The sequence below is a fragment of the Venturia canescens genome, chromosome 6 (genome assembly GCF_019457755.1).
Source record: "Venturia canescens isolate UGA chromosome 6, ASM1945775v1, whole genome shotgun sequence".
Lineage (NCBI taxonomy): Eukaryota > Metazoa > Arthropoda > Insecta > Hymenoptera > Ichneumonidae > Venturia > Venturia canescens.
In genome coordinates this window covers 3,264,653-3,285,302 of record NC_057426.1, presented here as the reverse complement: position 1 = coordinate 3,285,302, position 20,650 = coordinate 3,264,653, and the positions used below count along the sequence as shown (strand labels likewise).

The window sequence follows — 20,650 nt, the reverse complement described above, 5'->3', positions numbered from 1 at the left end:
ATTAAGAGGAAAAGTGCGGGAACGAATTCGGCAACTTGGACAGGCGCAGGCTTCATGTTATGGTTTTCCGGGCAAATCGGGCGCGATGGGATCCACATTTTCGTCAAAGCATCGACAAGGCCGTGCTGCTTCATTCGCTGTATTCTGGAGATAAAAACCGAGAGTTCGAGCTCAGATTGTACCGGGGAACGGAGGAATCGAAAATTTATTGGACGTACCCGTAGAGGACCATTTTTTTGAACGGAGATTTTTTGGCAGTGATGATGCAAAGCTCCGTGGGTTTGATTGGTTCTATTTCTTGCAAGTCGCAGATCTCATCCTCGGAAAAAGTGTCCTCGTGATTTCAAAGATTCATCATTTTTGTGAGGCTTTCTCAATCATAGATTCTAATTCTTTGGATAATCAATAAATCGAAATTAAGGCATTAGACGATTCGATCAATCAGTCCAAAGTTACCTCGATGATTTTGTAGGCCGTTCCCGACTCAATGCTCAACGCGTAGCCGCCTTTTTTCACCAAACTCAATCCACGCCCAGCACTCGTGTACGCACCTTTCGGCCTCTCTGGAGTCGGCCTCATTTTTTCGTCGTACATTCGCAGCAGAACTGGCGATCCTCCGTACTAAATCATGAGAGAACGAAATTGAGGCCGGAGAAAAGCAAATAAACGAGGTGGGATTGAATTCTACGTCAAACTCTTGCTGCCCTGCTTGGATCCAATTTGCAAAAAATCCGAATTTCGCTCGCATTTTCAGTCCCAAAATCAAAGTGTAATGTACCAACTGGCAGTTCGATTCGAGTTTGATTTCAGACGTGAGTCCGGAGATCGAAACACGGCATGGTTTTGAGTCCACTTGGACCTGGACCCACTTTAAATACTGCTGGATAGTAAGGCATCTCCTCGATGCCCAACTCCATGTTGGAGGCGTCAAGTTGCTCCAAAGTCGTGATGTATTTCGCCTCTTCGGCGAGCAACGAGCCGACGATCGAAGCCGAATAAAATTGATAGAGCAAAAGTCCCCAGAGGAAAAGCGAAATGAAGAGGATTCGACCAGAAATGATGTTGGGAGCAGCGTTTATGCCTGGAATTTGTAGAACATTTTCGAACACCAAACAGTTTTAAATGGCTGTGCCAACGGGCAACCTCTCGTGAGGACGTGGGAGGTAGAAAAACAGAGTTGAAGCGATTCGAAGGGTTCGTAAACCTTCGACATGCACGAATATTTTGAATGGAATGAAAATAACCTTGTTGTGAAATTGCGCCGACAACGACGAGGTCGACCTCCGATTGCAAAGTTCCACTCGAAGCACCCTTCACTTCAGCCCCAATGAGTTTTGCCTCCACTTTTGTTAAGAGTAATAAAATGGCGTAACAGACGATGGAAAGAGCTGCGATGCTGTACCACACGTTCGAGGTGAATGGCTTCAAGAAAGGGTTTCTTAAAGTGTTCTTTTTAGGATGCCGAAAAATGAAGACCACCCTGAAACGTAAAAATCTCAGCATCAGTTTTTTCGTCCGCCCGCCTCCAAATGCCATTTCGTTTCGTTTCATTATCGATTCTAACTGGATTAAGCTGATTCCTGCACCTGCCAATATAAGTAATCAGAGTGAATTCGCAGACTTCCATGCGATTGGCTTTTTGTTGAAAGGGTGCGATGCTGATATCCGTCACACCGTCGATCATGTCTTTCAAGATCCCATTCCACGTTCCATTAACGAAGTAACCCCAGGTTGGAGCTTGTTTCAAATTCATTCTTCCGGTTGAAATATGCAAACAGAGCAATAAGAAGATCGCACGATTTCAACGACTTTAGTTTGATCCTAAACAAAGTTTCATTACGTAAAATTGTAAGCGTCCCTGAGGTAGCGAACTATAGCGTAATGGAAACGCATCATCGTGTCCAAATGACGGTTCGTGGGCCTTGTCATGTAGGTTTCGAAGTCTGGTAAAGGCGGATTGGTCAACTGCGAATTTCAAGGGAAATAAATTGTTCAATCTCATCTCACGGAACGGCTCTTAACCATTTTAAACGGAAAAGATCGTTTTTATCATTTAGGAATTGAATGAACATTCGAATAGAATATTTTTTTACCACGAATGAAAAGTTCAAAGTCAGCCCGTGGAAATTCCCACGCCTCGTGTACTTGTATTGAGTCATTTCATCCTCCAGGCCCTTCTGAGTCGTCCAAGTGCCCTTAAAGGTCACATTAAGTTGTCCGTTGTGTCGATAACTCGGATTATAAACGTCGTAGAGAACGTAAGAATTTTCCTCTCGATTCGCAATCGTCAGTTCGCTCTCGACACTCAAGGGCAAATTACTCAGAACTTGAGTGGGAATCGTCGTTGTCGATGTTAACACGAGCCAATGGTAAGACTCGTTGAAAGGCAATTGATGTTTAGAAAATTCTTCAAAAACGATCTCACTGTGGGGACAATCGTAATCGAGAACGACACCGATTCGATAGTAATTTACTCTTAAAATCATTTTCATGTCGAGATCATTTGTTATTTTTGAAAATGTCACTTTCTTCTCAAGTTGCATCACGTCTCTTGCAAATGTTGCGGAATCTGCAAGTTCAGTGAAACACTCGTGCTCTTTGCTTCGCCCCTTACCAACTTGTTTCTTTTTTGTGCTTCTCTCTTGATAACGTTATTCACCGTTTGACCTCGAAACAGCAAAAATGCTTTCTTGTGCAAAATTCACAAAATATCAAAGAAATATTCATTGAATCATTTCAATAACTTTTCAATTTACAATTTTTTTATTTAATCAATAAATTTATCAATTGATGAATGAAGTTATTGAACCGAATCAGTAACGTTTTGGAAATGTAATAAACTGAAACGCAGACAGTTTCCATTCCGATTGCCTCATAACCCAGAAACATGTGAAGTCAATTTTTTATTATCGCTCTTAAAAAAACTTATTTCTCCATTATTCGAATTACTTTCACGACTGTAATTAAATTTCTTGAATCATCGTCGAAGTTTTGAAGAACAAATTCCACGAAAAAACTCACCGTAAGGTTGCCAGCATTCGAAAATAACGAGTTCTCGAATGTACCGACCGTTGTAATAATCTTTTACGAAACTTGCACGTATTTTGCCCGAGGGAGAGGCTTCGACAGAGGTTAGAAAAACGTAAAGTATCACAGAAAATATCATACTTTGTGTTACCAATCTCCCCGGAAACAATGGACTCGCAGGTATTTTGAGCGAATTACCTATCCAGCAAGAAGTCCATTTCCCATGGAAGTTCATTTTTTCAGTGAGATCATTACGTGCATACAAATTGTATGCATCGAAAGGGCAAATTACAGGGGGCGAATAATGTTCTCCGCGACGGTTACCAATCGATCGAGCACTGGTTGGATTTTCTCAGTGCCGTGACTCTTAAATCATATAGAGACGATAAGATGAACGCCCTATGTAATCTGGTGAATATCGAGTAAGTTACGATGTTTGAATATGAAAATCGAGAACCTCGATAAGCCATTCGCCGTGTAAATTTCCGCGCAGATATTCGTCGTCTCGGTTCTAAATTTGAAAAGTTCATTCATTCGAAGAAAGCTTTTCCAATGAAAATAAAAAAAAAAAAAATAAAAAAAAACAAAACAAAATTTCTTCAAAAACGAGCAAGAATTCACAGACTGAAAGAGAAATGAACGAACCAAATTTACGGTGGAGTCGAATAAATAATTAGACAACAAATGAACGTTTTATCTCACATTTTCGAAGGTGCGGCGTCACAAGATTTAAAAGTGAGCTGCAATACAGTGAAGTTCAGCCAAACGATTCGAAATTATGTGGCTGTGATAAATATCTGCCACAGTCGCAACAAGTTCCAAAAATTTCCAGCACTAATAGTTTGTTTGCTGATTGACTGTAATGAAAAATAAAATAATCGATGCATCATCGTAACAATTCTTGATGAATGATATTGCGATTGATATTCTCGTTGTGCGTGTATATCGCGTGACACGAATGTACAATAATTCTATTTATCAATCACATACAAAGTCGTTAACACGCGATGAATAAGCAAGCATTTAAATCCGAGCTCAGCAATTTACTACGTGGTTGGCATTCGCAGTTCCGGGAACATTCAAATTATCAAGTATCGTTCTTCTTTCGTATCTCACTTGAGCGAGTGTTGAACGAGGCGAATTTCTAGCACCACACAATGGATAATTGCAATCGAACAACACTCGCATTCTAGCTTGCATTTTTCACAAATAAATAGGGACGTTCGACTGTCAACAATATTTTTATTCAATAAATATGGAGTCGGTGACAACTTTTTATAAAAAATGTTGAAATAAGCTCAACGTAAAAACAGACAAAAGAAAATAAAAAAAACAACAATAGCGATAACGAGGCAACGAAAACAGTCGAATTCACGGATTCTTTTTTTCTGTCAATATTTTGTCAGCGGAATAAAAAAATATTCGATGATAACGTTGAAGAAAAACGATGAACCACGTTTCAATAATTCAAGCTGTATTGTCATCCGGTGGTGGCTGAAGATACCGGCGTCTATAAATGCCCTCAGGATCGTATTTGTTCGCGAGAATATCGAACTTTTCGGCCTCGAACTCCCTAAAGAAACAAACCCCAAATCCGTTAATGAAATCATTCGATCCTCTATAAGAATAGCTGAATTAAACGTTCGCGAAATACAATAATTTACCTGAGATAACGAATCACTTTGACGGATCCTTCGATCTGACTCTTCGTGCATTTGGAACACCCCGTAGCTAGAGCCTCCGGTAAAACTCCTGAAAAGAGTTTATCACTGTTGAAAAATCCTCGCGAATTTCTACTAAAATTATTATCGCTCTAGTTTTTACGAGCTTTGTAATTATACGCTGATCTCTTCAGCCTCAAATTAGATGAGTATAAAACTCGAATTGCCATTATTCTGCCACTACAATATCGTTCCCGAATGATGGTTAAAAACAAAAATCTCACTTTTGAGCTCTGCGCCATCTGGTGGACACGGTCCTTGGCTCATAAGACATTTGAAATAATGATGGAGAAGTCTTTTGTTTTGGATGATCTCGTCAACATTGATTTTGTCCCATCTGGTCGTGTAGGTATTCCGATCAGGAATACCTACGGCTTTGTTATCATTGAATAAATCATATTGACGGCTGACACTTGCAAAATGTATTTTCATGTAATCCTACAAATGCTTTTATCTCTACGAGTGAATATCGAAAGGTAAATCTCACGTTTGAGCTCCGCGCCATCCGGTGGGCAGGGACCTTTGCTCATCAGGCACTTGAAATAATGGTGAAGCAGTCTTTTACTGTCGAGAATCTCGTCCAGATTCACCTTGTCCCATCTGCTCGTGTAAGTGTTCGGTTTAGCCCACAAATAACCACGAGAATATTTGGGTATTCCAAGCAACAAAATAACGAGAAACGAAGACCGCACCAACAACGAAAATCCGTTCGAACGACAAACCATTTCGCGCACGAGTAAACGGGACGTTACTTTCGTACGAGAATTTATACACCGGCACGAGAACGGAGTATTCATGTATCTATATGCGTATGGAGTCACGATTTCCTCCGTTTCTACCGGACACCCACGCTATATTCCCTGTTTCCTACGGTTTTTGCAACGTAACTGTAAACACGGTAAGTGTCGTAACTTCCACGATATAATGTAAAGGTCAAACGAAATATAAAAAGTCGAGTAAGCACGGGGGGGTGCTTTGTCGTGGTTCTCGAATTATCGTTTTTTCGAATTTTCTCTGACATCCACATCGCGTTCGTTGATTTTTTTCTGTTTCTTTTTTTTTATGTATTTTTGTTGATACGAATGTATTAAAAATTAACGATGTAATGGAATTGTTATTTTGATCAAAGCAGAACGTTAATTATCAGCTTTGTACGAATTTTATTCCATTTTATCGGATTCTCGGTGAATATCGTGATGCAATTAGTTGCAAAAACGTCTCGAACAGTTGGATTTATAGAATGAGAAAATTATGAAAATATATGACGCGTGGAAAAAATCTCAGCCAGGAAACTTGATCGCCGTGTGAGAGATTATGATCGAGGCAATTATGCAATTATGCCCCGGTGCAATCGACGTGATGTCGAGTTTGGTTGAAAATAAAAGAGGTTGGAAAAAATAATTGGAAAAATTTTTATTTCGAAACTATTTGCGTTAATCGGACAAGCAATTGGAAAATTGAATCTCACTCAAATGAAATTAAATCTTTCCGAGAATCGATAGCGGATGAGGTCGCTCGTGTCCCTGCCATTTTGAATTCCAGGGTTCCCGCACTGCCTCCGCCAGGGACTGAGCGCCATTCGGTGTCACCGAAGAAATTTTATACTTTTTTTTTCTGAGGAAGCCTGCGATTTAAATCATCTTTTCACGAGCGTGTGCACGGAGGATAAGAAAGTTTTAATCCGCGTCGTGACCCCAATGAAAAAAGAGTCCGTTCGTCTTGTCCATGTGGGTCACGACGAAATGAGGTTAGGATTATACGCAAGGTCAGGTGCACGGGCGTTTATTACGGATACCGTTAGGCGGCGTTTAAGGGTGAATGATACAAAAGTCGAAATAATTAGAAATTGATCAAATTTGGTGATAATGTTCTTCAACATCAAGTGCGAAAACACAAATTTTTTCAAAATTTTCTTCTGTTTAGTTATCGAGTAATTACGCATTAAAGCAGATTTCTTATGCCTGGAATGTATACCTATATATATGGAAACGCTATGCTTATACACGTGAACTTTAGTGATCAATTACTCGATAACTGTACAGAAGAAAAATCTTAAAAAATTTGTATTGTCAAATTTGGCACTAAAGAATATGTTCACCAAATTTTATAAAATTCTGATCATTTTGAATTTTTTTATGTTTTTAGCATGGTTTAGCATGGCAACATTGTATCGCCTGTGCAATATATCCTTAAGGTTGACGACCCAAACGAACCAGCTGCAATCTTGCCAATCTCAACACTCTACTTCGTTTTCTCTTGCTTCTTCGTAGATAAAACATACAAAAATATGCCAAAGTCGATTTATTTGGACATTAAAATGCGTTTAATTCTATTTGGACTACAAATATTTTAAGCTCATCTGTCTAAGAGTCTCGTGAATAATCCTCGACGAGAATGTGATTACTTGCAGGAGGCATTGAAACTCCCCTCCTTACCTGCACATGGTGAGTTTCAGGGAACGGACGAATTTTTCATGCGGTAAACTGACATTGCGTGTAATTGGAATCTACTCTACCGACGCTAATTAACACATGGAAATATTGCACAAAATTCTATGGAAATTGAAATCAAGCAAATTCATTGGGGTAGAAAATTTTACACGGTGTTACTCGTCTCGGTCCTTTGGTAACGTTTCTGCGTCGTCGCAAGCGAGCAACTGCCCTTGCTAAGCATTTCTCGCAGCGGTTTCTCAAGCATTCGAGCAACATGATGAACAGAGAGAAAAGGCAACCGAAAACAAGCAGGATAATAGCAGGACTGAATTCTTCAATTCCAACTGCAGCGGTCATGGTAGTGTAGCCTTCAGGACATTTGGGGCGTCGCTGGGCCCACAAATTTTTCAGATGTTGTGCAGATCCATGTTCCACTACTTTTCGCAATCTGTAAAATCATTATTTCGCACATACTAGTAATATTTGCCAAACTCGTCAGCAATCAAATGTTGTGAGAAAAAATGAAGGATTTTTTCCAAAAGACAACTTGCCCATAAGTGACCATTTTTTTGAAAGGCGAATGCCGAGCAACGACGATAGACGCCGGTAGGTCTTCCCACAAATAAATCTCCTCGAGCTCACAAACTTCGTCTTCCTTGAACGTGTCCTTCAAAAATAAATGAAAATCGCAGTTCACTCATTACTCCTCGTGACCTGGAAGCATCCTTAAATTCGTATTCTGCGAATAATTACTTCGATAATCTTGTAAGCCGTATCTATATCGATCTGAAATGCAAATCCCCCTTTTTTCACCATGTTTAATCCATACTCGGCTGTGTAGAACGGTCGTTTCTGATCGCTTTTGTTTGGAGCCATTTTTGTCTTGTATATTTCTTTTACCGCTCGTTTATTGGTGGTCTGAATCAAAAGAATATTTCGTTTTGTCACATTTGTGTAAATCACTGTCTTCCGATAAATAAACGTCTCCCAATGCTTTTATGTTTGATACCTCAAAGAAATCGCGATTGTACGGGATGTCTTCGGCACCTACGGCCAAATCGCTGTGCAAAACATCTTCCGGGGTCTTGATGTATCGAGGTTTTTCAACCAGGAGAGATCCAACGACACTCGCCGAATAAAACTGATACATGAGGAGTGACCATGCGAATAGAAACAGGAAAATGATTCTGCCCGAAAACATTCGGGGTCCATCACTCAATCCTGTGAACAATGGTAGCTCAGCCAAACTTCATTGTAATGTAATTTTCAGTGTTGAATTATATAATATATGCAAACATAACAGCCAAACAAAATAATGTAAAAAATGCGGTACCTTGCTGGCAAACCGCAGCAATTACAATGAGTCCGATTTCCGAAGCAGGATCGGTGTCGAGCGAGTTAACTGGTTCCCTCCGATCATAATATTGTTCGATTTTTGCAATAGAGAATAAAACGATCCAGTTTGCCACCATTACTACCGTTATCCAGTACCATACGACTGGCTCGAACGGTTTCAAAAAAGCATTGCTCAGCCTACTGGTCTGAGGATGTCGAAAAATCAACTTAGGTCTGAAACGCATTGGAATAAAGTAATAGAATTCTTGCGTTATTTAAGTACTCGAATGACCTAAAAATTTACTTAATTATCGTCGTCTGTACTGTGTACTCGATCACGCTCAGTCTTTCCGTCTTGTATGCAAACGGTGTGACGCTTATATCAAGGAGTCCTTTCGACATATCCCCCAAAATACCGTCGAATGAACCGTTCGGCATGATATATCCCCAACTCGAGCCTATCTTGAGATTGAGCCTTACAGAAATGGAGAAAATTAATTCACTTGTTCGTCTAATAGCTCAAAATGTTTTCGAAATGGATGATTAAGCGTGAAATTCGTAATCATAGAGCTCAGTGGAAAAATGATGAACGTTATTTTCTCACTTGATATTATAGTAGTTGAGTATCTGAACTATGAGACCATAATTTAAACGATGCATTGTGTCCAGGTGCCGATCCGTCGGATTATTCAGATAGCTGATCAAATCCTTTTTCGGTGCATGCTGAAGCTGAAAATAATTCGACATTTTTGTCTGTAATATTTTTTTTCTCATTCGCTTTCGATGACGGGTCACCGAATGGTAGCCTATACATGGGTTAAGATGATGGATCAGTCGGTAATCACACCTCGAATTTTTGAAATTGAAACTCTTTGACATCGTTCGTCCGATTAAAATAATAAAAATGTCATCGCACGCAGCACGATCGCAAAAATCCGATGACATTTTTATTTTTTCGATCAGGCGAACGATGTGGAAAAATTTCCTTTTCAAAATTTGCAGCTATCTCTCTCGCACTCACGGTTGTGATTACCGACTGATCCATCATCTTAAGGGGAGAAACCACATTAGATTAGATCACATTGATTTTATGGGCATAGAACCGAGTGCACATCGCAGGGCGGTAGGCTCGGGCAAAACGAAGCGTTTGTGAAAGAAGAAGGATTACTATGTGGTGCTGGAATCGCAGATTAATCGGTAAGCATTTTACATTATTGTTGATTTCCTCGAATATCTAGTTTCCGATAATTTATTTTTCAAACGCGTTTATCTCGAAATGCCTTTTTCACATTTGCGTGGAGCCTGAGTCAAAAAGTATAGAATCAATCATTATGGAAATCGATACAATGATTTTTTATAAAATGTAAAATAATATGAACCGACTTGTGAGATAATTGTGATGATTTTAAGGGTATTTTTCTTTGCACAATTGCAAAAAAAATCGTGAAAATCAAAGTAAATTGTTCCAATGTCTGCAACATTTTTAATTTTCATTATTTCCATTTATGAACATTGAGCTGGTTATTCTTAGAAAATAAGTTATTAATATAAAATTAAAACCTCTTCGATTTCAGGTAAAAATCGAAATGGCTAAACTGCACGCAATTGGAGAACTATACTCGCAACCTTCAGCGGACATCTCGACGTAACTTTGTTATTTTTGGCTGAAATAATTCAAAAAAATTTACAAAAACTGTTCAAAATATGAATGAAATTATGTCAAAATTTGATGACATTCTAATTAATTTTTCCCACCCAAAAAAATCCCAAAAAATCAGTGTCAAACAGCCTCTTAATGTGGTCCCCCCCATAATCCATAATTTTCTCTTCGAAATATCCGAATTTGTTAATTTTATATTTTTACGAATGTTTGATGGGATTTTAAGTATCATTCTTTGCCTTACAAAAACTGATGAATTCAGAGTAAGGCCCTGAAGGTTCTGTCGCCGGACATACTTGTATTGATTCAACAGAATATTCAATCCCCTTTTATTGTTCCAAGTGCCCATAAAGGTGACATTTAATTTTCCACCATGAGCATAACTTGGGTTGTAGACATCGAAGAGCTCGTAAGAATCCTTTTTCCGCAAAGCGAACGTCATTTCGGTTGCAATATTCAGTGGAAGTTTACTGAGAAAATCTTTTGGTATCGAGGCTTTCCTCGATACGATCAGCCACCAGTAAGACTCGTTGTATTTCAACCCCTGCTCGGAGTACTGTGACCAAAACAAAATAAATCAGAAATTATTTTTTGTTCGCAGGTACGAAGAGCGATGAATGCGTGGTCGGTGTCTGATTTTGACGATTTTCCGGCTCAAAAGCACCTTTGCAATAGTCACACATCGGCACGCACATCGATCGCTCGGCAGCACGCGGATCTTTGTAGATCTAATGTTGGCAATCAATTGAAAACTCAGTAAAAAAGAATAGTCAATTGCAGTAGTAAAAAAAAAAGTTAAAAACCTGATCGAAAATGATTTCACTCCTCGGACAATGAAAATCCAAGAAAATTCCGAGTCTGTAGTAATTTGCTTTGAGAATTTTGTTCATATCCAGTCGCTCGCGTATCGGCAAGTACACGACCATCATGGTATTGTTCATAAGAAAGCGACTGACATTTACAGCGACTGAAAAAAATTTAAACGGCTTTTGGTAATCTGCGAAAATGCATAAATTCACTGAATACTTCAAAAATGTATTCAACATCTGATTCTGTTTCGAAATACTTTCACATGAAAATTTTATGTCATACCGTCGATTTTCCAGCATCCGAAAATGGCTATTTGTTGAACTACTCGACTTGGAAAATAATCCTTGATGAATTCCGCAGTTGTTGGATCACCGCAAACGCTCGACGACATCGAAAAAAGTCCAATAATTATCCATTTCAAAGCCACCATATTTCTAAGTCGAGCCATCCAATTTTTGAGATCGAAATTACAAAAAAAAACCGCAAAAATATTGACACTATGTTTTCGGGTTTTGAGGAAAGATTTTCTATTTAGTTCTCAAGATTTATCCATTCGTTGTGAAAGAAACTTTTGTCCTGAAGGAATGAAGTTCGTGACTGAAAGCTGAAGCAGGAAAATGAGGGCTGATTTAATCGAATCGGTGAATCCGAAGGGTCGTCATTTTGCTGTTATAAAATATTTTTGTGGCGAAGTGTAGTCGAAGTAATTGAAGCGCAGCTCGCAAATAAATTAGTCGAAATCGTTAATCCATATTCAGTTATGAGCTCCTGGCATTTTTTATCGTACACGCGACACCGAACGAATAAATGTTCGCGCAACGATTCCCGCGCGAATTACTTCAATTCTAACGATTTTTCGATGAAACCATCAAATTACTTTTTTACCGTCCAATCATCCGTAATTGGATGACAATAAAGGGGAACGTGCCACTGGAATGAAATCGGTAGTAAATTGGAGGGCAAACAAATTTTCTTCATTCGCAGCGCGTCACATTTTTATTCAAATATCACGTTGAGTGCGCGAGGTTCAATAAATGAGAGAAAATAAAAGAAGAAAAAAATGTTGATTCGTTCGAACATTGCAGCGTTGTGGCAATTCCTTTGAATTGTTGGTTGTTGGAGTGAAACCGCAGAATAATTCGTCTATCAACGACTCGGATATTTATCCGCAGTGGGTAAAACAAAGTTCCTTTTTACTTGTGAACAATAAATAATTTCGACAGTGAATGAAATCGTTGGATTGAGATCTGTTTTATATTCGGTTGCCAAAGGGAAATATTTTCTCAATTAAAATCAAATTTCACACGGCGTTACTTGTCTCTTTTCTTCGCCAACGCTCTCAGGCCTCAAATAATCGGTTGCTTATTCTTGGCTTCGACGTCGTTCATAGCGTATTGCGAGGTGTTCGAGAAACATGATGAACAGTGAGAAACCGCATCCGAAAATGAGGAGCAGAAGAGCTGGACTGAATTCTTCGATGACAACAGGAACCGGGCTGGAACTGTGGCTTTCGGGGCATTCCGGTCGCCGGTGGGCCCAAATGTTTCTCAGCCGTTTAGCGGTGCCATGTTCCATGATTTGACGCATTCTGCGCCGAGAAAATTTTCAGTGAATTCGTGACAATTAAAATGTGAGTAATGCGAGGTGGAAAAGAAAAGATTTTTTTTTAGTTTGTGATCATTATTTGACGAGGCCTCGATTCGACGACATTTTTACTTGCCCATAAGTGACCATTTTTTTGAGAGGCGAATGCCGAGCAACTCCCGTCGCAGTGTGCTTTGGCTCGAACAAATGAATTTCCTGAAGCTCGCATATTTCGGTTTCATCGAAAGTTTCCTTCGGAAAAATAACCGTCAATTGATCGTTATAATGCCAGTGTGGATATTTGAGTCGGTGCTGTGCAAATAGTCACTTCGATAATCTTGTAAGCCGTCGCCGTGTCCACCTGGAACGCGAATCCTCCTTTTTTCACCTTTTTCAATCCTTCCTCAGGCTTGAAGAAAGGCCTTTTTCCGGTTTTCTTGTCAGGAGCCATTTTCTTCTGGTAAATTCCTCTTATCGCTGGGCTGTCGGACGTCTAATGGGGAAAAAATCAATTTTTTTTCAATTCGAATCATAAAGCTCAAAAATTCAAAGGGTGGAAGATTGTTTCCCGCGTTATTTTGTTACCTGAAAAAAATCGTGATTGTACGCGATGTCTTCGGAGCCCACGGCCAAATTGCTGTCCAGAACATCTTGAGGGGTCGTTATGTATCGGGGCTTTTCGACCAGCAGGGATCCAACGACGCTTGCAGAGTAAAATTGGAACATGAGGAGAGCCCATAAAAATAAAAACAAAAAAACTATTCGCCCTGAGTAAATTCTTGGTCCGTCACTCAGCCCTGAAACGAAAACATCATTTTTCGTCAGCGTTCTTCCAACGTGGCATTGATCGTCGATCAAAACCCCAAAAAATTCTTGATCAATACATAAAAAGTCGTAGCAACAAATAAAATCAATTGAATCTTCTTGAACGTTCGATTGCTTCAAGAATAGCATAACAAGAAAAACACCTTGTTGGCAAACCGCTGCAATTGCAATGAGCCCAACTTCCGAGGCAGGATTAGTGTCAAGCGTATTGACCGGATGTCGCCAGTCATAATGCTGTTCAATTTTCACAGTGAGGAACAAGAGGAGCCAATTTACCAAAGCGACCACAGTAATCCAGTACCACACAACTGGCTCGAATGGTTTCAAAAATACGTTGCTCATTTCGTTTTTTTGCGGATGGCGAAATATCAGGCAAACTCTGACACGTAATGGCGAAAAAAAAATCAGCGCCATTCGTCACCAGAATACATATTTGAAGAACCGAATAAATTTCGATTGAGAATAGGCAAATTTACTTGGCAATCCACGTCTGCACGGTGTATTCGACCACGTCGAGTCTATCTATTTTGTACTGAAAAGGTGTGACGCTTATGTCTACGAGTCCTTTTGCCATGTCGCCCAAAATACCGCTGTACGAACCGTTCGGCAGGAGATATCCCCACGTCGAGCCCCTCTTGATATCGAGTCTTCGAAGAGAAAAGAAAATAAATTATGGAGACACACGTGGAAACGTTTTATTCAGATTTTTCTTACTTGAAATTGTAATAGTCGAGCAGCTGAACTAAGAGGCCGTAATTGAACCGGTGCATCGTGTCGAACCCCGGGTCTGTAGGTGTGCTCAAATACGTCATGAAATCATTTTCTGGCGAATGATCAAGCTGAAGAAGAAAATGCCACAAATGCCAAATTCTTTCGAGAATCCTTACGAGGAAGGTCACTTTGTTGTACCCCCACAATAAGCTGGGTTGAAAAAATTACATTTTGTAGTTCACATCGACGTATGAACCCTCGCAAAAAATGAGCTGCTCACTCGCATATTTAAGGGGTGAAATTAAGTCTTAAAAATCGGTGGTTTTTAGGAATTAGGAATTTAGGTTTTTAGGAAAAAAACTATACAATTTTCGATTATTGCAGAGCACTGAAAAATGAAAAATATTTTAGTTTCGAAGACAGCGAAAAACGAGAAAACCACTGATTTTTAGGAATTAATTTCACCCCTTAAATATGCGAGTGGGCAGCTAACTTTTTGTGAGAGTTTGTACTTTGATGTGAACTACATAAATGTAATTTTCTCGACCCAGCTTGTGGGGGTACAGTAACGTAATTTTTCTTGTTATATCTGCTTAGCCCACAAACGTTTCATTCTTTCGCCTACCGCCACTGACGAATTCAGAGTAAGTCCATAAAGATTTCCGCGTCTGAGGTATTTGTACTGATTCAAAACGATGCTCAATCCTCGTTCAGGGTTCCAAGTTCCCATAAAAGTGACATTCAATTTCGCACCGTGTTTGAAACTTGGATTATAAACGTCGTAGAACTCGTAAGATTCGTTTTGTCGTAATGCGAACGTCATTTCCGTTGCAATATTGAGCGGGAGTTTGCCGAAGAAATCTTTCGGTACTGATTGTCTTCTCGATGTGATCAACCACCAGTAAGATTCGTTGAACCTTATTCGGTGTTCCAAATACTGGAATCACGTGAATTGATAAACAGTATTCGAAATTTTACCATCACTCAAAAAGTCTCACTTTTTTATCCGTGGAAAAGCTCGGGAAAACTCAGCAATACACACGCAGGAATAGTTAATCAAATAAAAACCTGATCGAAAATGATTTCACTCTCAGGACAATCGAAATCCAGGAAAATTCCGAGCCGATAGTAGTTCACTTTGAGAATTTTATCCATGTCGTATCCATCGCGTATCGGTATAAACGCTGCTTTGATGTTGTGGTTTATCAGAAGACGAGAAAATTTCACGGAATCTTGAAACAAAGAAACTTAAATAATAATAACTCACTTTGTCGTCCACCGCCAAGACTCAGGGATGGGGTTAACGCTTTACGGATAATCTGAAATAACGAGCTTCAGTTTCTTTTCGGAGCACGGACATTTTTTTAAGCAAATATCCAAGTCACTTGACATTTGCTCTACAAATGTTTTTATTAATCGTTTTATAACATTTCCTCTTTCTGCTTTATAAATTTTTTTATAAATTTGCTTATAAAATAAATATTAAAAAAATAAAATTAAACAAAAAAACTATTTATAATATATGAAATTTTTTTTTTTTTTTTACTATAAAATATAGTTTCATACCATCAATGTCCCAGCACCCAAAAGCAACGATCTGCTGGACGATACGACTGGGAAAATAATCCTTGACGAACATGGCTGTTGTTTGATCAGCCAAAACCCTCGACGAAATCGAAACGAGTCCAATGATCGTCCACTTCAGAGCCCACATAGTTATGAGTAAGATCGTGTCTTTGATTTTTTAAAGTGAAAAATCCGCAGGTCGAAAATCGGAGGATTGAAATAAGGTTTTTTATCAACACTCTGCTTTTGCGATTCTGGTATTCATTTTTTTAATAATGCCAAAGTTATTCGTATTTACTGCTCAATGTTTATTCATTTTGGCTCTACAAATCTTGCGTTTAACTCGTATCGAGAACATATACCACGCACTCAAAGTAGTGAGCAATGCATTGCTTACGGATAAACATTTTACCGAATCGATGAATTCGAAGGGCCGTCATTATGCAGTCATAACATGTTTTTGTGGTAATGTGCAATTGAAATAACTGATGCGAAATCCGCCTATGAATTCGTAGGAATTATTAATCAATATTCAGTTATGGGAACCTGGGATGTTGTGCTGCGTGCACGCGACGTTGCACCAATCAATATTCATGCAACAAACTTCATACGAATTCTCTCATTCCGTACGATTTTTCAGTGAGAACGGTCAACTGCATTTTTTTTGTCATTTATCGCCCGTTACGAATGGACGATAATGGAACTGGATGCGTGAGCATTTGTCAAAGTGTTGATTTAAAAAAAAATGTTGTTTTTTTTTTCATTTTTTCAAATTTTTCCAACATTATCGTAAACATTCATACATCGATAAACGTATTTTTGATTCGAATTTATTATTCAAAATATTCATACGTTTGCGGTGAGTGAATTTTTCTCAAAACATATAGTCAAAACATTTCGGTACGACGAGGTGGGGAAAAAAGTTGCTGGACTGGATTTTTCAGGCATCTCTGATGAAGGCATGATACTGCGATGATTCTTGGACGTCTGTGACATCGAATTCACGTTGGATGCACCAAGTACTCCATTCGCTGATCAGAAGATTTGCAAAGATTTTTAAATTTTTTCAAAATTTCATGTGCTCGTTCGTTTTCTTCTCCAAAGATGCATCCACAGGTGAAATGATTATTATTGGAAGGACTCTTAGTTTTTAAGGACCAACAAAAGTGTTTTTATTCCTGAAATAACGGCATTTTTATAGCAACATGGATGCTACATTTCGCCATATTTGATTGAATTTTGTGCTTTGTGCAGCACCCGAAGGCTGCAACCGCAGGAAAATAATCTCGTGGTTGAATATTGTGTCGTATCCCTTTCGTGATATTTTATGCACGTGTTACAGTAGCATGTGTCACCGGCGTTCTTAGCTATGGTAATAACGCGTAATTTACATTCGTTCGAAATATTTCCTGCGCTCCATATCGTACCTGCAATCATGGAATAAAAAATGAGCAGCGGGAGAATTTCTCCGTGGCTTTTGAGTCATTTGTTTCGATGAATCGATCGAGTTCGATAGAACAGTTATTTTCTAGATTTACAGCTATGAGTATAAAAAAATTAAATAATAATAATAATAATAATAATAATCGATGCGTCAAAAATGTATTGGGGTTTTGACGAAAAATTGTTGCTCCAGGAATCACCTAAATCAACTTCACGATCTCGGGACCCGAAAATTTTTCACAATTTCAAAATACTCAGCTCTCTTAACTTTGAAGTTAATGAAAACGCCTAGAGAAACACCGATAACAAAGTTCGCAAGTTGTGTTACAAACGACGTGAGTCCCGCGTCGTTCCATAACGTTTTATGAGTGACAGGATGATCGTTGAATAATTTCGTGTTGGTTTGTGCTATTTTTTCATTTTTTTTGTCTATTTAACTTCTGAAATACTGCAATTCAAAGAAGCTAAGTCAGGACTCATCTTCGCAAAACTGTGATTGTCGTTCGTGTTAATTGAGAGGTGCACCGATCAGTTTTCTTGTCTTTGGCAGCCGGTAATTTCTTATTCCTGCGACGATCCATCGGATCGTGAATTTCCATAGAAGTTGTGCTTAAAAAAGGCCTTAATCGACATGAAAAATACTAAATAATAATAATTTGAGAATTTCATCATAATTCGATTGAAAATCCGATCGATTCGCTCGAAAAATCGATGACGGAATGCGCTTAGATTTTTCATTTGAACTTTTTTGTAACCGTTTTGACCGACAATTAAAGGAACGCGCGATGATCGTGCAGAAAAAATCGGCCATTACGTGCAATCAGATTCAAGAGTATTTAAGCTCGTGATCGGACGATTTTTTTCTCACAACCCGTGAACCCTCCCTGGTCGTGTAAATCGCCTCACACTTCCCAGTTTTATTCTGATATTGAGAAACAGCGTTAACGAAATATAAAAAAAATGTCCGGATCGTTGATACTCTTCCTCGCTTTGGCTATTCCTTATATCGTGACCGCCGATGTTGAACTCTACTCCGATAAGTATGACGACATCGATGCTATTGCTATTTTGAATGACGATGTTCAGAGAGAACAATACTACGGATGCTTCATGGATACCGCACCGTGTCTCTCAGAAGGCGCTGCTTATTTCAAAGGTATTCATTCTTATTTGGGGCAAATATTCGATTAACTATCTAAACGAAGATCAGATCCACTTGTTTCACGAGTATTTTCGTATGTTTTTTTATCTGCATTCACTGAACTCCCATATTCGTGACTTTTTTTTTCGATCCAACTTTTTTTCATGCTTTTCAAGAGTCTCTGCGAAGTTGAATGTTTTTTTGTGCGCTACCAAGTTCTCCTCGTTGTCTCCCCTTTAAAATGTGCAAAAATATATTCGGGATTGCTAGTTACTTCATTTTATTTTCATTTCGTATATTTTCTCTTGTCGAAAAAAGGTAATTTGCCGGAAGTCCTAGTGACGAAATGTGCGAAATGTACTGTCAAGCAGCAACAGATGTTCGACGACATAGTGGACTGGTACACGAAAAATGACGAGGCAAAGTGGAACGCTCTGGTAGCGAAGAATCTCGAAGACGCCAAAAGGATGAAGGTTGCAGCTGGACGCAAGTGATTTGATCTAGTGAAAAAAGAGTATTCGACCGTTCGCGATCACGTCAAAATTAAACGTAAAATTTTACGCTCTTCAAATGCCTGTCATTATTGAATTATTGCTGATTTTTAGTCGAGGAACATTGAAAATGCGGAGTAACCGCATTTCGTTCTATTGCTAAGATCACGATCGGGGTTCATTGTACGAATAACGGTAGCACGAATAAACATTTTTTTTTTCTTCGAAATCCTTTCTCTTTGTTGACGAAGACGTTTAACTACTTTTTTCTGATTTCACACTTCCTTCGTGTTCCAAAGTCATTCGCGACGCCATACCAGCCAGAACAACTTCGATGCCTACTATCTAAACGACCACAAATGATCATAAAAACTTGGTTCACGTTGAATCTGGTCCACAATCTATCAAATTATCAGTCCCTGCTCGTTTTACCATTAACCAAATTTTCCTTGATCGGAGAAATTTCAGGGCATTCGAAAAAAGCTGCTTCGCAAAAGTTTTTTACTTTCCGACACGATGGACTGGAAAAACCGTCCAATTTTGCTCATCGTTACAACGATCTGGTGAAAGGAAACAGAAGACCATGGAAAAGCTCTCGCTATGTGGACGTTCTAAAAAAAATATTGACAACAGAGAAAAAAATGGAAGATTATTTTTCTGTATAAAACTCATTGCATCAAAAGTTCTAGAATCTTAACAGTGACTTGCTGAGGACCTCGAAAGACTGCCTCGTGGGCAGTGTCATCGTAATATAAATAAAAAAAAAGGTAAAATCGTTATATAAAGTTGAAAGGTTTGGAGTTTGTTGCTGATTAGTCTGTTGCAGTTCGAAGAAAGTGTGAAAAGAACGAAACGAGTCTTGGATTCGCACTCTGCTTTTTCGTTTTCTTCGTTGGCTCTTCTCGTCCACGATTTCTTAACCTTCAGACAGTTTTTCGATCTTCCTTTTTTTCACTCTCGCTCTCCTTATCTGGTATAAACCGCGGATCTTTCGCGCGTTCAACGTGGAAATTAACATTCTGGCAGTTCTGGAAGGTTCTCTTACGCGAACGTTTCTCCAACGTCCCAAGGCTTCTAGGGCAAAAGCAGCCAGTCAAGAACGCGAGGAACGGCCGACGGAGTTGTATCGCGTGTGACGTTGTCGGACTCATCCCCGATAAAATCCAGTTTAAATGAACGCTCCGATCGAATCGTTAATTACTCCTCTCGTGATAGCCCTAATGGAGCATTTTTCGCATTTTTATATTTTGCCCTCGTACAACATTCCGGCGTGTCATACTTTCCAACAGGACGAAACCGTTGCAGCCCTTAAACGTCTGTTCGGATGGCACGTGAACATTGAAACCATCGAGGAATTAAATCGTTGCCATTTTTAACGATCGAACCGAAAAATAAAACAAGGGAATCGACCACTTTCGACCCATGTCACGATCACGTGCACATTTGATAAGTTCTCAGTCCGTTTGGTTGACTGAAACAAATGCCTTCAGTTTTCAACCTGCAGTTTGTTACTGACACACCCATTGACGCACTTGCAAATATTTGTTTATTTTTCATATTCTTTTTAAAAACGAGTTCGATTGTTTGCGTCCGATCTTGATGTTCCTCTATGATATATCACCGGAGGTGGTCCAGTAAGAAAAGCAAAATGTTTTTCGAGATCTTCAACGCTTCGTCACTGATCTTGAACCGCAACGAATTCTTAATTTTTTCCTTTCGATAAATATCTCAAGAATTGTTCGAGGACACGTCACTCTGAAATAGTCGCGCCAGACAAAAAATCGCTGATCGTTTATTTTATAAGAAGAAACAAGTATGCTCGATGAAACTTGTTATATAGAGTTTGAAAAATTCAATGAACTTGGCGATGTTTATTCAACCGACGGTCGAAAATTCTTACATAA

The 20,650-nt window shown here is 39.0% G+C and overlaps 4 protein-coding genes across 5 annotated transcripts; 1 reads left to right on the top strand and 3 right to left on the bottom strand.

Moving 5' to 3' along the window:
- Positions 1-280: 280 nt before the first annotated feature.
- Positions 281-3,124, bottom strand: LOC122412439 (ionotropic receptor 75a-like). Its single transcript, XM_043421939.1, has 7 exons — positions 3,022-3,124; positions 2,094-2,569; positions 1,841-1,965; positions 1,587-1,754; positions 1,245-1,480; positions 870-1,081; positions 281-621 (listed from the first exon to the last, which is right to left on the bottom strand). The coding sequence occupies exons 2-7, from the start codon at positions 2,541-2,543 to the stop codon at positions 442-444; spliced, it is 1,371 nt and encodes a 456-aa protein (XP_043277874.1). The 5' UTR covers positions 2,544-2,569; positions 3,022-3,124; the 3' UTR covers positions 281-441.
- A 1,110-nt stretch (positions 3,125-4,234) lies between these two features.
- On the bottom strand, positions 4,235-5,506 carry LOC122412442 (allergen Tha p 1-like). Of its 2 annotated transcripts, none has more exons than XM_043421942.1 (4): positions 5,236-5,506; positions 4,973-5,116; positions 4,692-4,779; positions 4,235-4,600 (listed from the first exon to the last, which is right to left on the bottom strand). In XM_043421942.1, the coding sequence occupies exons 1-4, from the start codon at positions 5,471-5,473 to the stop codon at positions 4,495-4,497; spliced, it is 576 nt and encodes a 191-aa protein (XP_043277877.1). In that variant the 5' UTR covers positions 5,474-5,506; the 3' UTR covers positions 4,235-4,494. The 2 variants fall into 2 exon arrangements, with proteins under 2 accessions (XP_043277877.1, XP_043277876.1); XM_043421941.1 differs by having other exon boundaries at positions 4,973-5,122; positions 5,236-5,499.
- Positions 5,507-7,315: 1,809 nt separating this feature from the next.
- On the bottom strand, positions 7,316-15,035 carry LOC122412327 (uncharacterized). The gene is made up of 15 exons (XM_043421793.1): positions 14,731-15,035; positions 14,109-14,233; positions 13,871-14,041; positions 13,538-13,773; positions 13,155-13,366; positions 12,898-13,062; positions 12,706-12,821; positions 12,354-12,573; positions 10,472-10,731; positions 8,840-8,990; positions 8,514-8,721; positions 8,190-8,401; positions 7,934-8,098; positions 7,732-7,847; positions 7,316-7,628 (listed from the first exon to the last, which is right to left on the bottom strand). Exons 1-15 carry the CDS (start codon positions 14,926-14,928, stop codon positions 7,316-7,318), a joined length of 2,868 nt encoding a protein of 955 aa, XP_043277728.1. The 5' UTR covers positions 14,929-15,035.
- A 2,933-nt stretch (positions 15,036-17,968) lies between these two features.
- LOC122412445 (allergen Tha p 1-like) lies at positions 17,969-18,975 on the top strand. Its single transcript, XM_043421945.1, has 2 exons — positions 17,969-18,270; positions 18,574-18,975. Exons 1-2 carry the CDS (start codon positions 18,075-18,077, stop codon positions 18,747-18,749), a joined length of 372 nt encoding a protein of 123 aa, XP_043277880.1. The 5' UTR covers positions 17,969-18,074; the 3' UTR covers positions 18,750-18,975.
- The last annotated feature ends 1,675 nt before the right edge of the window (positions 18,976-20,650 follow it).